This window comes from Branchiostoma lanceolatum, chromosome 15, assembly GCF_035083965.1.
Source record: "Branchiostoma lanceolatum isolate klBraLanc5 chromosome 15, klBraLanc5.hap2, whole genome shotgun sequence".
NCBI classification, from domain to species: domain Eukaryota; kingdom Metazoa; phylum Chordata; class Leptocardii; order Amphioxiformes; family Branchiostomatidae; genus Branchiostoma; species Branchiostoma lanceolatum.
In genome coordinates this window covers 995,267-1,011,386 of record NC_089736.1, presented here as the reverse complement: position 1 = coordinate 1,011,386, position 16,120 = coordinate 995,267, and the positions used below count along the sequence as shown (strand labels likewise).

Sequence of the window (16,120 nt, the reverse complement as noted above, 5' to 3'; positions counted from 1 at the left end):
TATGATGTTTGGCCACAACCTGGGAACATTTTCCACATTTTATTTTCAACTATTTTTGAAAACTGTCCAGTTAAGTTCTTTCATTAGCTTCTCCATACCATTACATCTATTGTCTTTCCCCCGTGCAGAAGTGGTCGAGTTAGGATTCACCAAGGAACTGGCGGACGTGACCGCCAAGGAGCGCGACGCCACCGCTGTGTTCGAAGCCGACGTTAACCAGGAGTTTGCCAAACCCCGCTGGTACAAGGACGGACAGGAGATCACCATGGGAGACAAGTATCAGCAGCAGGTTAGTTAGCCGGTTATCGATTTGGTTAATGGGTTAGAGAACTTATTGATCTGGTTAATGGATTAGTGAAATGAGAAATGAGATGAAACTATTTACAACATGGTCAAATGGTGCAAACATTGCATTCATGAGGTAAAATAGTCAGTAGTTGTGTAGTTGGTAGCTGGTTAGTTATCTTTTTTGCTAATGAGTTAATGGGTTAGCTGTCCAAGTTATTGATAATCTAGAGTTGTCTTTTATCTTGACCCTGTTATGTTCTGTATTGGTTGCTGGTTGCTTACATATGTATGAGTTAATGGGTTAGTTGACTAAGTTATTGATTCTTAAGAGCATTTAACTCGTAGCTTGCCCCTTCCTTCCTTAGCATGTTTGGTGATAGTTACTGGGATGAATAAGTGATTGCAGATTATGCTTAAAGGCCTGTTGCTGGGTACTGAGTTACTGAGTTAACTGAGTGTGTTAATAATGATTGCAGGTGATGCGTAAGTGCCTGGTGCTGGTTTGGTCATGACTTACTGGGTTAACTGATGCTGGTTTGTTAATGGGTTAACTAACTAAGTTATTGATTGCAGGTGATGCGTAAGTGCCTGATGCTGGTTGTGCGTAACGTGACCCTGGAGGATGCAGGCGAGTACACCTGCCAGGTGGAGAAGGCCACGACGTCCGCTACTCTCACCGTCACAGGTAAACACCTTTGCTCTCTTTCACACCTGAAAATAAATCTCAAACTGGATGAAGAGTAGACCGATCCTAATATTATCTGTCAAAATCCAGGAGTGCAAAACAAAAAGGTACAAAAGCAAAACTTTGATGGGCACGCAGCCATTCTCCTATTGGTTGAACTTTTTTTTATTTATCTAGCAGCATTTGATCTGTTATGATCTGTTTGTACTGAAGGGACCACCCTAACGATTAATAAATTAATAAATAAATGGTTTACTTTTATGGCAGAATATGTCTGTAAGATAAACATCTTTTTACTTGAATGTCACAATATCTGTCACTGTCATGCTGTACAAAATTGCCACCCTATCATACCAAACTTTCATCCAATTTGGGTTTTTCTCATATAGTACAGTTGATTTATACATCCTTGTCTGCAAATGATAATTATGTATAATAGTTTTATTGTTTGCTGTTTTCTGTTATCATATTCTCATTAGCTTATCGATGTTGTTCACTGGTAGTATTCACCACCTTTTACTCTATAAAACGCACTACTACAAGGCCTAAGCTTAATGTCATCAATTATCTGACTGTGTGTGTACACTGTACTGTATTTTTTAGAATAGGTTACCATTCTTGTTGGCATGCTATTACTGCATTGGTGTCATGCTGTTTCCATGCTGTTGTTGTGCCCTTGTCATCCTGTTTCCATGTTGTTTTGCTGCCATTCCACCTGCAGTTACAGAACAATGTAAGTACGGCTCCATTTTATCTCCGTTTCACCGAGGGCCTTTCCAGAAAGATAACAGACTGAGGGCAAGACATAAAGAGAAAAGAAAGTACTAAAAAGATATAGAAAATACTGCTTTGTATGCTCATATTTGGTATTGGAAAAGATTCTTGCCCCAAAGATTTGATGTTCATTCTGGAAAAGCCCTTAAGATCACCAAAGCACAGACAACATGAACGGACCACTGTGTGTTTTGTCATGTTCCACAATGCACCATGCCTGTGACACTTCGTTGATATCACTTTTCTTGACTGATTGTGGAAACTTGTTCACTTATGTTTGTGCTCGACCACGGTGTAAAGTGTTGAATGCTTTCACCTGCATTATGATCAATCAACTTGACAAGTACTTGATTGAAGTAAGACTGGAAGAATTGAAATTAAGCAGTTGTAAATTGCTCAGTTTTCTCCTGGACAGCATGAAAGAAATACATGCCATTTAGTTAGTGAAAACTATGTTTTAACAAAAGAAAAAAAAGCTCAAACAGTTTGCATGCTGTTCTAAGATTATTTGAATCTAAAACCCAAAATTGGAGCCATGTTACAGTATGTTGCTTTGACCTTTGCCATTTGACCTATACAACACCAACATGTTCTCTCCTCTCCCCCCAGCCCTTCCACTGGAGGTTAAGAAACCCCTCCAGAACATGGAAGCCATGGAAACGGGCGCCGTGACCTTCGAGATCCAGCTGAGCCAGGACGACCTTGAGCACCAGTGGTTCCACAACGGCGTGGAGCTGACGAACTCCGACCGGGTGCAGATCAAATTGCACCGCCACGTGTTCTACCGGATCACGGTGAAAGACCTGGCGTTCGAGGATGCTGGGGAGTACAAGTTCAAGTGCCGTGATGTCACGGCGTCGGCTCAGTTGGTCGTTACAGGTGACGTTAACGACTGGTGAACTGCAGGGCTTCTCGAAAACATCTCAGCCTTACCCAGAAATAAGGGTGTAGCTCCCTGTTTGGGCACATCAGCCCAAAATGTACAGTTTTATCTAAAAGTAGCAAAAAATATACATTTTTAGTTGAAAATAGCCAAAAATGCCAGAAAATTGCAAAAAAACATACTTTTGCATCTGACCACACATTTCCTGCTATTTCTCCTTACACCTGCCAGTTTTCCAAAGGATGCAGCTGAAAGAAAATGAGTCAAGCATTTGTTCCTTTGTAAACACTCATCTAAGGTCTTACTATTTAGCTACAACCCAAACTGGGAGCAACATCCTCTTTGTCTCTGGGTGAGACTTAGAAGAAGTTTTTGAAGAAGCCTCATAAAACTGTTCTATGCAGTAAAACTCACCGTCAAAGTTCTTCTGCGTAGGTCATTTACGATTGTTATCCTTGTTTCCGTACAGAGCGCCCGATTGAAGTAACACGATCACTGCAGTCCCAGACAGTCTACAAACAGGAGACAGCAAGCTTTGAAGTGGAGATTTCTCACGAAGGTAATTTGCTTTTCTTTTCTTTGCTTTTCTTTGCTTTGCTTACGAAGGTAATTAAAACATATATGATATACATTCTAAAAAATTATTCATATTGACATACTTGGTGTATATCTGACACATCTGCTTGGTTTGTGATTGATTCCTTAATGATTTCTATGATTATTCTATTCTGTAACTGTTTAATTATGTATCATCTTCTAATGCATGTTGACAATTGTGTTCCATTTAGTGTAAAGTAAAGGAAAGTTATCTCGAACCAGTTTAGCTCAAGTGAACTCAATGAACAGATAAGCTAATCTTCCACTGGTCGTGACAGGAAGACAGACCTTATGTACAGTATTTACAGGTTCATTGTACCGGGGAAATTCCCCTAGCCCTTTTCGACAAGCACAATGAACAGTGGACCACGGCTTAACGTCCCGTCCTAAGGACTGCGACCCTTTCCGGTAGCGTGCATGTCGGGTAAGCGGCACAGCCGGGATCGAACCCGGCCCGGAGCTTCTAGTTCCAGAGGCAAGATCGCTACGTAGGTTTTGTATGTGTTAGCCACAGTGGCTGACCCAGTGTAACGACTTGTTTCATTGCTAATGAATACAATGAAATCTTCCTGCAGGCATCGAGGTGCAGTGGCAGCGTAAGGGCAGTGTTCTAGCCCCGAGCGACCGCGTCACCATCGAGGTTCGGGGCTGCGTGCACCGGCTTGTCATCTCTAACGTCTCCCAGAGCGACGCCGGCGAATACGCCGTCGTTATCGGGGAGTTCCGACAGACCACACAACTGAACGTGCAAAGTAAGAAAACGTTTTCTATGTTGATGTAGTTATCATGATATTTATCGTTGAAGAGGTTCATCAGTCACGTATACTAACAGTTACAAGAATATTCTTCGAACAGTGACTTAATAAAAGGTAGCGAAATACTAACCTCCAAATTTTCGACGTCTAGTCTGTACGTCTTGTTCACGGAATGACCTAGTCTCGCGAGAACACGAGACTAGGCCGAGACTTGTGAAGATCGTCCTGCCTCCCCCGCCTCCTTGCGGAGTAGGGGTAAGTAGGACTTAGGCAGCTCCCAACCTCCAGTACGGTTCATCCCAGTGTGTTCCAACTGGATGTGGACTGCCTCTTTAATCTTCCTGTGGGAATTACGCGACTCAAGGTCTATGATCTCTATGATGTCCGGGATTGGACATAAATTGGATATAAATATAATATTTATATTATTATAATTATCTGTTGCTTTTATGATTTCTTCTTCAAATTTTGTCTCAGTGATGTTATAATAAAACCAAAGCCTGAGGACCAGGTTCATGCCTTGGTGCACTCAGTTTTATGGAATGAATACAGTCATATCCAAGTTTTCTCCCTGCTTTAAAAATATTAGCTGTTGCTTGTATGCTTTCTTTCTTAACTTGTGCTTAAAAACATACACCCCTTTTCTTCCGTAGTTCGCAAACTTGAGTTCACCCGACCGCTGCAGAACATCAAGATCTTTGAGAAGCAGACCGCGACCTTCGAGGTCGAGATCAACTTCTCAGGAGTGGAAGTGCAGTGGCTCAAGGTGGGTCACAGCTGTCTGGGTGTTTGTTTCCTTGAAAAACTTCTCTTTGAATAAGGAAACTATCAAGTTCCTATCTATGAAGATGTATTTTTGATTAGAAGGAATGAACAGTTAGACAGGGATCTTTTTGTTCTGAATCAACAGAATGTTGAACATTATTGGCTCAAGGCAGGATAGTTTGTTAACTTCACATTCATTCATGCTAAACTTGTCTTGAAGAAGAAAAATGGGTCCAACATTCAAGATGTAGGTTGTTAAGAATGTTAGATGTAGAATCATTTTTTACAAACGTTGTTATTTCAAGGCAATTCAGCACCAAGGACAGTAATTCCTGGTGTTTGTTATATAAATAACTTTTTAAGAATTTCTTTCTAACAATCCTAAAACCTTGATTCTGCTTTAAGGAAGAGTGTTGTGTTGATCTATGAAAAGGTTTTGAAATTTGCTGGTCCTGTGGAAAGCCAGTTGTGTTTTAGCACCAGGGACAGTGATTCTTGATTTCTCAGCAACGGTGCGGCAGTAACACTTGATTGCCACATCTTTAATGTAGCAATTTCTTTGTAACAGCTCTCAGACCTTGCCACAAATATCTGCCATGTTTCCTACCTCCCGTACAGAATGATTAGGCAATTGTTTACTACCACAGATTTAATGTAACAGTTTTTTTGTAACAATTGAACCTTGCCACAAGTATTTACCATGTTTCCTTCCTCCCTCACAGAATGGCGAGGCGATCGCGCCTAGCGACAAGTATCGCGTGCTCGCCGATCAGAAGGTGCACAAGTTGGAGATCATCAGCGTTACCGTGGAGGACTCTGGAGAATACAGCTTCATTGCCATGGACACCAAAGCCACGGCAACGCTCTATGTTGACAGTACGTCATTGTTTTTATTTATCAAGTTGTTGTGACAGTAGTGCATTGTTGTTGAGAGGTTTTTTTGCTTTCCACGTGCGGTTGGTGTTCGTAATCAGCCACTGCCAAGTCATCGTCAGATGGAAAGAAACCTTTGCAGCTTGAAAACGTTCTTCAAGTGTAGCACTGTCATCTGTTACTTCTCTTACTATCAGTTCACACAGCATGGCTTGCTCTTCTATAGTTATTTCCCTTTTCTCCATTTTCATCCTTTCTTTAATCATCATTTCCTTCCTTTTCTTCCATTCTTTCCATTTGAATGTCTTTCCTTAAGCCTTGACAAAATCTCCTTTTGAAGTCATTTTCCCATTCTTTCACTTAAACATCACAAGAAGAATTCCGCTTTCTGTTGGCTGTTCTAGACCATACTATAGGATGACAATGGTACAACTGTAGTATGTCAGTTCTACCATTTCATCTTATAGCATACGTTAGAACAGCGCAGCTCCATACCTTGCATGTCATGGCGGTATTCTTCCTGTGATGTTTACCCTCAAATCTCGGATATTTCCTCCTCATTAACATTCTTGGGTAACTGTTTGTTTGTTTGCTTGTTTTCCTGTGTGTCTTCTCTGGTCCTTTCGTTTTTCTCCTGCCACCACCCCACCACTGTCCATTCACCCTATCAGTTGCCACCACTGAACCAGCAGGTAGCTACCATAGTAACAGTCACCATAGTAACAGTCGCTGTAGTAACCGTCACTGTAGATACCACACTCCAACCATGATAAGCATTTGTCACTTTCATCAGAAACCATTTTTATCAGAGCCATCACAATAACATGTATAGGATTGGTCATCAGAAATTCTCTAGAAAATATCAAGTAGTTTTCAGAATAACAGAATAACTGTAACTACAGAAAGATATATTTCATAAGTCATTTCCAACTCTACTGACTTTACCCGTGTTGTAGACTTAACAAACAGTCCTAGCTGTTGTCCTTACCTTGTCATCTCTACATGTATGTCAAGAACATGATAGCCATTAGCCATTGTGTGTCCGATATTTACCTGTTAAGGACTTTTCATTATGACAATTGCAGTCATTTGTCTAAAGCAGTTAATAAGGATGGGAACACCTTTAACACAACTCTAAGCAAGTCTGACTCCCCTTTTTCCTCCTTCCCCACAGCGAAACACGTGGAGTTCATCCGTAAGGTCTACGAGCCCGTTCGCTGCACTCCTGGCGAGACCGCAACCTTCGAGCTGGAGATCTCGGAGGAGGACGTCGAGGGGCAGTGGTTCCGCAATGAGGTTAACTTTCATTTTCATTTCTTTATTTAACCAGCAGACACACTCAGGTCTCTTGACCTATTTTTCAGGCTCCCTGGATACAAATGCAATGCACAGACATAATACACAACGATCACAATTATATACAATTTAAAAATTCGGTATCAGTCCTAATTCCATTCCTAAAGTCCATTTCTAAAGGTCGATACGGCAGTGAGTTTTCTTTGTTCTGTTGGGAGTTTATTCCAAAGTTCAGGACCCATGTGCTTTAGACTGCTCTTGAATGACTGTAGATTTGCCTGTGGTATATGCAGCAGGTGAGGGTCCCATTCTAATTCTTGGCTACTTAACCCAATTATAAGCAGTGAAGCCAGACTGATGGACAGCGCAGAAAAAAGGCAGATCCGCAGGAAAGCACTTTGCAACAGAACTGAGTCAGCTTACAGCTGTGACATATGTAGCAGAGACTGACATTCTGGAATAGGACTGTTTGAGCCATAGCCGATGCTGTAGGGCTGATGTGAATTAGGGTTTTACCATCATAATGATGGTCGATATTGACCAACAGAAACCATATACATGTACATACATGTGTATTATATATATTTACATGTAAGCAGTGAACCATCCAGCAAGAATCACCCACTGAAATATGAAGTAAAATATGTATATTAATGTAACACAAGTTATGTTCACAATTTACAAAAATGAAAATGATAACATCTAACGTTACCAGTAACCTAGAAAAACTGAAAAATATCATGCATTGCACCTCAAATGAGCTGTATACTTCTGGGCCATTGCTTTAACAGATTTCCTATGGAATCTTAATTGAAAAGATAAGCATAACCAGGAACAGATGGTGTAAGATTCTCCAGGTTACCAATAGACTTTAAGAAGCTGCCCCAAAGTGTGACCACACTAGTCACCAACAGCAAAGTTAAGATGGCTTTGGATTGTAAGGTCTAAAAACTGAAAGTGATTTTAGTTTTCCTATCAATATGAATATATTTCCGCCTGTTTGGTGCCGGAGCAATGGCTTACTAGGCAGAGTGTTCGCTGTGCAAACGGTAGGTCCTGAGTTCAATCCCCTGCCGAGTCATACCAAAGACTTACTGCTTCCCCTGGTTAGCACTCAGCATTTGGGAAAGAGTATGGGAGATGGGTGCCACCCTATGCACCATCTGGTGCGGGAAGGACCTTAAGTTTAACTAACTAACTTTTAATTGTGTTGGTCTATGATTACTAAGATGTATGAACTGTCAACCCCGTCGATATCATTGAACGTTACTTGTATATAGTATTCTTATTGCGTTGACTTTACCGTATACGTTGATTGCAAACTGAGGCGCAATTCAGTTTTTACTGCAATGCCATGTTTTTGTTTTTATAATATAATAAAGACCTTTATTGCACATTTCTGCCACACTTGGCTAAGTACAGCTCGCAACAAAACAAAATAACAAGTACAGTTAACGGATACAAAAGAATATGACTATCATTAGATAAATTCTACTTCTCCTTGCTTTTCTGTTATAGTAGATATAAAAGAACAGACATGTTTTTCAATGGAAGGTTTGTCTAGTCGCATTAGGAATATGAATTTTTGTACAGTACTTAAATGTGTGAAGTAGGGAAATAGGTTTTCTACAAGCTTATACAGTTCATTTTTTTCTTTGGTATATAATCCACATTCTACTACAAAATGACATTCGTCTTCTATTATGATAAACCAATTCCTACTGTTTAACTCTGCCTGCCCAGGTGACCCTGTCCACGAGCGACAAGTACCGGTTTGAGCAGGTTGGCGGCGTGAGGAGACTCTACATCTCCAACGTCACGCTGGAGGACCAGGGAGACTACTCGTTTGTCGCTAACGATGCCCAGACCAGCGTCACGCTTTACGTCGAGGGTGAGTTCTGAGATTTTAGTCTAGAATCTTTATGAAATCGTTGGAAAAAAACTATGTATTCTCAAGGAAAGTAAAGTATAACGACGCTCAGACCAGCGTCACGCTTTACGTCGAAGGTGAGTTCTGAGATTTTAGTCTAGAATCTTTCATAATGCAATCGTTGGAAAAAAACTATGTATACTCAAGGAAAGTAAAGTATAACGATGCCCTGACCAGCATCACGCTTTATGTCGAGTCTAGAAGCAAACTAAGTCTAGAATCTAGCTCAACTTTTGTAAATAGCCTTGAAGACATAAAGCATTCTCAAAACAGTAATGAAAGTAGAATGATGCACTGTCCTCCATTCTAATTTGAGAAGGATCAGAGGACTGATCAAAAGCTTCTTGGTAGAATATTTCCTTTGAGTACAGAAAGACATGAAGATACGTGTAATTCAAAAAGTTACTGTATACCAACTTTACATTGAAAGAGAGTTCTAAGATACTTATTCTAGAATCTTGTCCAATAGTGGTGAATATTAGCTCTTGATGCCAAGATTATGTACTGCTTTGTACCCAATAGCATGCAGCATAACATATGAAACTACGTGTAGATTTGACCATTTGAAGACCAAACTTGATAATTTTATGCAATGGATATGCTTTTTTATATTCAACCAATACTAGCATTAGATGGGAAGCTAAATTTGAACCGAATCCATCAAAGTCGACAATTTGAAGACTGATTTTTGGATTTTACGACTTTGCTTAAATGCTGCCTATTTTCCTTCCTTCTGCAGTCAAATACGTGGAGTTCCGTCGCAAGCCGATGGAAACCATCACAGTCAAACCCAACGAGGTCGCGACCTTCGAGTTCGAGGTGACGGACCAGTACAAGGATGTGGACGTCTCGTGGTATCGTAACGAGATCCGTATCGAGACAAGCGAGAAGTACAAGGTGGAGCGCGATCGCTGCGTGCACCGCTTGCTGATCGCCGAAACCGAACAGGGCGACTCCGGCGAATACGTCTTTGTCGCGGGAGAGACCCGAGAGGTCGTTACCCTCTACGTCGAAGGTATGTCAAAATTTGGTTCTACAAATTTAGGTTCTTCAACAGCAGTAACTTTGATACTTTGACACCAGTTATGATTGTCATTATATACTGTGTGATAAATTCATACCTGTGCAGCTACAGACTGTAGATTGCCGTCTAAAATCCTGAAATGGATTCAGTGCAACTGCATGTAGAAGCAGTTTTATCCCAGTCTCTAGCATAGATTATGCAGATTTTAATTTGAGTTTTGGAAACCAAGATTTGTGTGAAAAACTCAGTAATACTTGTATGTAGAATGAAATTGACTTTTGGATTAGTTGGTGAGTGAAAAGAGTCAGGCGCATATTGTATATTTTGTGATCCGTTTTGTATACAGTGATGATTTTGTATGTTGTGATGATATAATACTTTAGTGTAACAATGATAATGAGATTTGATATGTACAATCTTGTTATAATGATGATTGTTATTCTGTTGATACTATGTACAAATGTACTTTGTGTCCATAACCAGATCATGTCCAACTTACTCAATGTAGTCTGTGTAGTTTTAGTTCATAACCTAAGTCATAACCACACGTCCAGTCCATTGTCTCTTAATTGTGAATGTTCACAATATTTCAGTTCCCTTTTTTAAAGACATCTTCACATAATAATTAGCACTAAGTCTTCCTCTAAGTACACCATCGGTACATTTTAGTTCTTTTTCACGTTTTTGTTTCATTTTACTTATTTTCTGCTTAAGTGAGCTCTTCAGACCATCTTAAGTTTCTTTTTTTTGGCATGCTTGCATCCAGCACCTTGGCATCATGCATTGGTCTAGTTCAACCCGTTGCATCCATTCCCTGGGCACCCCCAACTGACAAGGGTCAGAATAACTCATACTGAAGTCTCCTGGCTGCCAGTACAGTTCAGCTGCCATACCTCAGTCCTGCACTGGCCCCCTCTAAATACCATACCAGGGCTTTCGCCGTTGTCGTCTGTCGTCTCCACATTTGACAGAATTTTACTGGAGAAATCTCTGGAATATAAAAATTGGTGCATTCTGACATGGAAAAGACTTAAGATAAAAGATTTTGCATTCAAGCAATATCAGAACGACAAAAAATGCCTCTAACAGTGTTTTGGAATCCAGATGACATGAACTACAAATGCCATCAATTGCTATAATTGTATGATTTGTGCCAAAAATTTGTGCCATTTTGAAAAGTAAATAATTCTACACAGGATTTCACCTTGAAAACAAGACTGGAATGTCAGTATATAAGAAAAAAGAAACTGTCATGAGTGAACAAGAGAAGTTTGCACACACTGCACATCTGTGCCATTTTATCGGAAATGTTTCCAAAATCTTGTGGGATGACAGAGAAAAAACTCAGAGCCAGCGAGAGCCCTGTGCCACACTAACCCAATTGGCCGTACAATCCCAAAACCTGCTGCCCAACTTTGAGCCGTGCATTCTGCCGATCAGTTACAGTTGACGAGGAGACACCCCTGCCTGATATACAAATCCGCTCCGCACCACAAGAGCCAATCCGCGTCGACCCGCATGACACCGCTGTCCTAGAAATCGAAATCTCCGAGGAGGATTTCGACGCTCAGTGGCTCCGTAACAACCTCCGGCTTGAGATTAGTGACAAGTTTCTGATAGAGCGGGATCGATTCACGCACCGGCTGCTGATTTACGATACGCTTCCCGAGGACGCCGGAGACTACGTGTTTGTGGCGGGAGAGACGCGACACGTCTTCACGATCTATGTAGAGAGTAAGAACCAACCCGCTTCTGCATCCCGCTTTCTGTCCCCTGCTTAGTCCGAACCCTGTTTGGTTTTACAACAGAAAAGTGTCCAAATTTCCTTGTAAACAGATTTTTCCCTTGGAAGACAGCGATATTACCACACGTGTGGGTCAATCTGTTTTAAGTGTTTCCTATCTATGATATTAGATATATAAAGACCGTACATAAGAAATTGCTCTTAAGTCCTTGAGAGTCCAAAAGTCCTTGTTTTGTCCAAGTTATGTTGTGTTGTATGGTCCCCTTTTTATTTTTGTGAACAAGTTTTGTGTCTACAATTATTATATAATAAGATGTTGGAAAAAAGTCTAAGAAATCTTAAATCCATCTTTATCTGAAATCGTTGCTAACAAAAGGAGTGAAATTGAATATTTTCTTTTAGAGTAGGGGTTTTTAAGAGAATTTTAGATGATATATTTTAGTAGGGGTAGTTAAAGTGGTGATTGTTGTTAACCCTTGTGCTACTGACTGATGCCGTAACCAAGAAAGACCCGGTGCACGTGAGCACCCTTGGCAGACAAAAGGTTAAACATAACGACATCTTCGTTCTCCCCAGCTGCTCATGTAGAGATGCAGCGTACGATCGAGGCGTTCGAGGTGGTGGAGTACCAGACCGCGACGCTTCAGTTCGAGATTGACGAGGATGTGTCTGCCGTGCAGTGGCTCCACAACGACAAGGAAATATATGCAGGTCAGTAGGAGTCTAACTATTATAATTGCTAACATCTTTGCTCTGGTAGGGGATAGGTTAGTTATTTCAATACACTTTACAGGTAAGTATAATTTAGTGCAGGGAAGTTGGCTTGACTTTCTTTTACACTTAAAGTTTCTATTTTTATGTACAGTTTGATGGGTGAACCATTTGAATGTCTTTTACAAAAGAAATTTAAGGAAGAAAATTGGCTAGAAAATCCTAAATGATTCTTATATAGAAGCATTCTTCACCAATCTAACTTAGTCTTTGTTGCAATTGTTATATACCTTTTTGGCATCTGGATGAATGCGGTTATATTGGGTATACATGTAGCTGATGAAACATGTTCTGTCGCTATCTTGAAAAGGCCTCTGTCTCAACTTTGACATTTCTTGTATCTGTAGGAGAAAAGTACCAGATGGAGTCTGAGAAACGTCTCCACAAACTCAGCATCATCAACATCACCCAGGACGATGCTGGCAACTACACACTGGTGGCCGGGGAGGCGCGCTACACCACCACGCTCATTGTCAAACGTAAGCTTTCTTTTCTTTGTTTGTCACAAGAGATTGTACATGTATTCAATCCAGGTCATATGCTGGCCAAGGCATGGAAAGGATCTTTTGCTTGTGCTGTTCCCTCTTTGGTCCCAGCAAAATTTCTTCCTCTTATGGAGAATCATTCTTCATTTGTCAGATACGAAAAGAAATTGTTTTCTCTTCAGGACTTACCGGTTATTGCTGACCGTATATACAGATCTAAATGGACTGAAAACACATTTCATGTATGACCATTAGTTTTGCTCGCAGCATTTTGAAATTTGTTCAACAGACATGTACCTGTATATGTATGTTATCCCAAGACGGGCATCATAGGGCAAGACCATGCAAGTCCTTGTGTTAAAAGCAGTGCTGGAGTTCACATATACTTTAGTCTTTGGACACTGCCTGTGTTTTGGATTCTGTATGTCTATTGTAGGGATTTGTGCACACTTTTTACTGTCATGTGTTGTGATTGTTGGTGTACACAAATGGAAGCCATTAGTTCTAATCTCCTTCATCTGTCATTTTACATACTTTCATCTACACCATTCCTCCTCTCACACTACATTTCAAGTGTGCTCCCTTATACTACACCCCTCCTGTGTTTGTTTTTATGGAATGTCTGTTACTTTACCCTTATCAACCTATGATTAATTTGTGACACCCTCCCAGCCCTTGCGACTCTTTCCCTTCATGACCCTGTTTTACATATTCTTCTCCTATCTACATATGTCTGATTTTGCAGTAAAGGTGTTGTCTCAAACTCCTTTAAAATTAGAAGTTTAACCATTACCAATCTAGCCTGTAGTTCTTATATAAAGGTAATTTTCCTTCAAGTTGCTTTTGAACATTTTCAACTAAACTGCCTAAATAGATATTCTTTCATAAAAAATCATACTCCACTCTCCCTCAAACCTGTTAAACATACTGTAGCCATAGGGTGCAACTAAGAAGGATTCACATCTGTGCTAATTTCTCTGCAAAACTTTTTCTTTTCTTTGTATCTATCCTGATTTCATTACAAGTGAAACCAAAACTAAGACATTAACAGAAAAAATGTCCTCTTCAAATTATGTCCTCCTCAGTTTTGTTCATAACTGGTATTTGTGGAGCACATTCCTCGGAGTGGGCTTGACAAATACCAGACTCCCTGTATTTTTGATTGAATAGCGCCTTTTGGAGATGCCAGCGTTTTCCTCCAGAGTTTGCAAGAAGGGAAGAAAAGGCTGCAAGTTGTCATCCAAGAGAGGACCGACACTTTCCTGGCTAACTTGGGAAAACCCAAATCAGCTCCTTTCAGACAACAAAGCGACGTTTTCCTGACAAATTTGCAGGAAACCCAGCAAAGGTGTGAATCCTTGCTTACTGAAGAGCAGGAGAGAATTGAACTGGAAGCACAAAGAGAGCCCACAGTTCCTAATAAGGCAAACATTTTCCCGGAATCTGACATTCCCGCTGGTTCTGAAAGTGTTGAGAAACCGTTTGGGGACTTCCTGGAACCTCCTAAACCTGTCTCAGATGCTGAGGCTTTCCTGGAATCTGACATTCCTAGTTCTGAAATTGTTGAGAGATCCTCAGATTCTGAGGCATTCCTGGAAAGCTTGGCAGAGCCAAGACAACAGCGGACTGTCACTAGAGAAGAGGACAGTTCCATGCTGGTACCTGATAGAACAGGACCTGCTCTGACAGAACAGGCTGAGCCTGGAGACGCTTTTCTGGATAGTTTGTCAGAAATGAGAGGCAAGCGGAAAGAAAACATCCCCACATCCCCTCCGTCTGAACCTGAAGATGAGAGTTTTCTTGAAAGCTTGACAGAGCCGAGGCAAATTCGAGCAGTTGCTAGAGAAGAAGAAAGTTCCATGCATGTGTCAGGTTTAAAGGAATTTGTGTCGGAAGGAGACACTTTTCTGGAAAGTTTGTCAGGAATGAAAGATAAACGGAAAGAAAACATCCCCACATCTCCTGACCCTGAGTCGGTCTCTGAGCCTGAAGTCTTCCTGGACAGTTTAGCAGAGCCTAAGCAAAGGCGAACAATGGCAAGGGAGGATAGCATCCTGCTGGCCTCTGGTATAAATGTGGTAGGTAAGGAGTCACCAGCAGAAGAGGATTCTTTCCTTGCAAGTTTGACAGAAGCAAGTGAGAAGCGCAAAGCTAAAAAGCAGCCGTCCCCACCTTCAGACTCCCTCTCAGAATCTGATTCTTCCTTGGATGATGTTTTCCAAGAAAACGTTGAGGAGAATGACGAAGTAGACGATTTTGTTGTAGTTCCTGAAGATTTTGAAGACATCTCAGATGCGGAGGAAGATTCGACACACTTCGGACCAGACGAAGAAGTTGATTTTCCGTTCCTAACGTGGGAGGTGCAAACAGAGCAGGAAAGGGAAGAGTTTCAGCAGGGTTCAGAAGCTCAAGCTTTCCTCACAGCTTTAGAAGAAGGGAAGAACAGAAGGCTATTGGGCTGGGAAGAAGGAAGGAGCACTTTCCGTGCTACTTTGGATGAAACAAGGACAGGGGATCCTTTCACAACAGAAAACGAAACCAAACACGCACCTAAAGCATATGAGACACAAGAGCAAACACAGAGCTTAGAAGAATCATATATGGAAGGAGACAGGGATGTTTTTCTAACCAGTTTGGAAGGTCCAATAGAAAAACGAGAGCTAGCTGGAGCCAGTAATGCTGGCAAGGAGGAAGAGTTTCTCTCAAGTTTCTCTCATCCAAAGCAACAAAGAGAAGCTAGAATGGAAGCAGGTAATGAAGAATTTCTGACAAGCCTGCAGGACCCTAAAGCAAAAAGAGAGTCTTTTGAAGCAGATAACATTGATGAAGAAGAGATATCTGGTCAAGAGGAACAGTTTCTCTTTAGTCTTGAGGAGCCAAAGCATCAAAGGGAAGCTAGAATAGAAGCAGGTAATGAAGAATTTCTGACAAGCCTGCAGGACCCTAAAGCAAAAAGAGAGTCTTTTGAAGCAGATAACATTGATGAAGAAGAGATATCTGGTCAAGAGGAACAGTTTCTCTCAAGTCTAGAGGATCCAAAGCAACAAAGGGAAGCTAGAATGGAAGCAGGTAATGAAGAATTTCTGACAAGCCTGCAGGACCCTAAAGCAAAAAGAGAGTCTTTTCAAGCAGATAACATTGATGAAGACGAGATATCTGATCAAGAGGAAGAGTTTCTCTCAAGTTTGAAGCATCCAAAGCAAAGGAGAGAAGCTGGGATAGGAGCAGGTAGTGAACAATTTCTAGCGAG

General features: G+C 41.1%; 1 protein-coding gene across 1 annotated transcript in view; it reads left to right on the top strand.

Annotated features, from left to right (window-relative positions):
- LOC136420990 (titin-like) overlaps window positions 1-16,120 on the top strand; it is a 93,142-nt gene that overhangs the window by 69,703 nt on the left and 7,319 nt on the right. Inside the window, exons 54-67 of the mRNA XM_066408133.1 lie at window positions 129-289; window positions 862-973; window positions 2,357-2,626; window positions 3,100-3,189; window positions 3,803-3,979; window positions 4,636-4,748; window positions 5,470-5,623; window positions 6,292-6,312; window positions 6,795-6,916; window positions 8,660-8,807; window positions 9,586-9,861; window positions 11,311-11,604; window positions 12,191-12,325; window positions 12,733-12,864. Of these exons, the coding sequence (XP_066264230.1) occupies window positions 129-289; window positions 862-973; window positions 2,357-2,626; window positions 3,100-3,189; window positions 3,803-3,979; window positions 4,636-4,748; window positions 5,470-5,623; window positions 6,292-6,312; window positions 6,795-6,916; window positions 8,660-8,807; window positions 9,586-9,861; window positions 11,311-11,604; window positions 12,191-12,325; window positions 12,733-12,864 (2,205 nt within the window). The remainder of the gene's footprint in view (window positions 1-128; window positions 290-861; window positions 974-2,356; window positions 2,627-3,099; window positions 3,190-3,802; window positions 3,980-4,635; window positions 4,749-5,469; window positions 5,624-6,291; window positions 6,313-6,794; window positions 6,917-8,659; window positions 8,808-9,585; window positions 9,862-11,310; window positions 11,605-12,190; window positions 12,326-12,732; window positions 12,865-16,120) is intronic.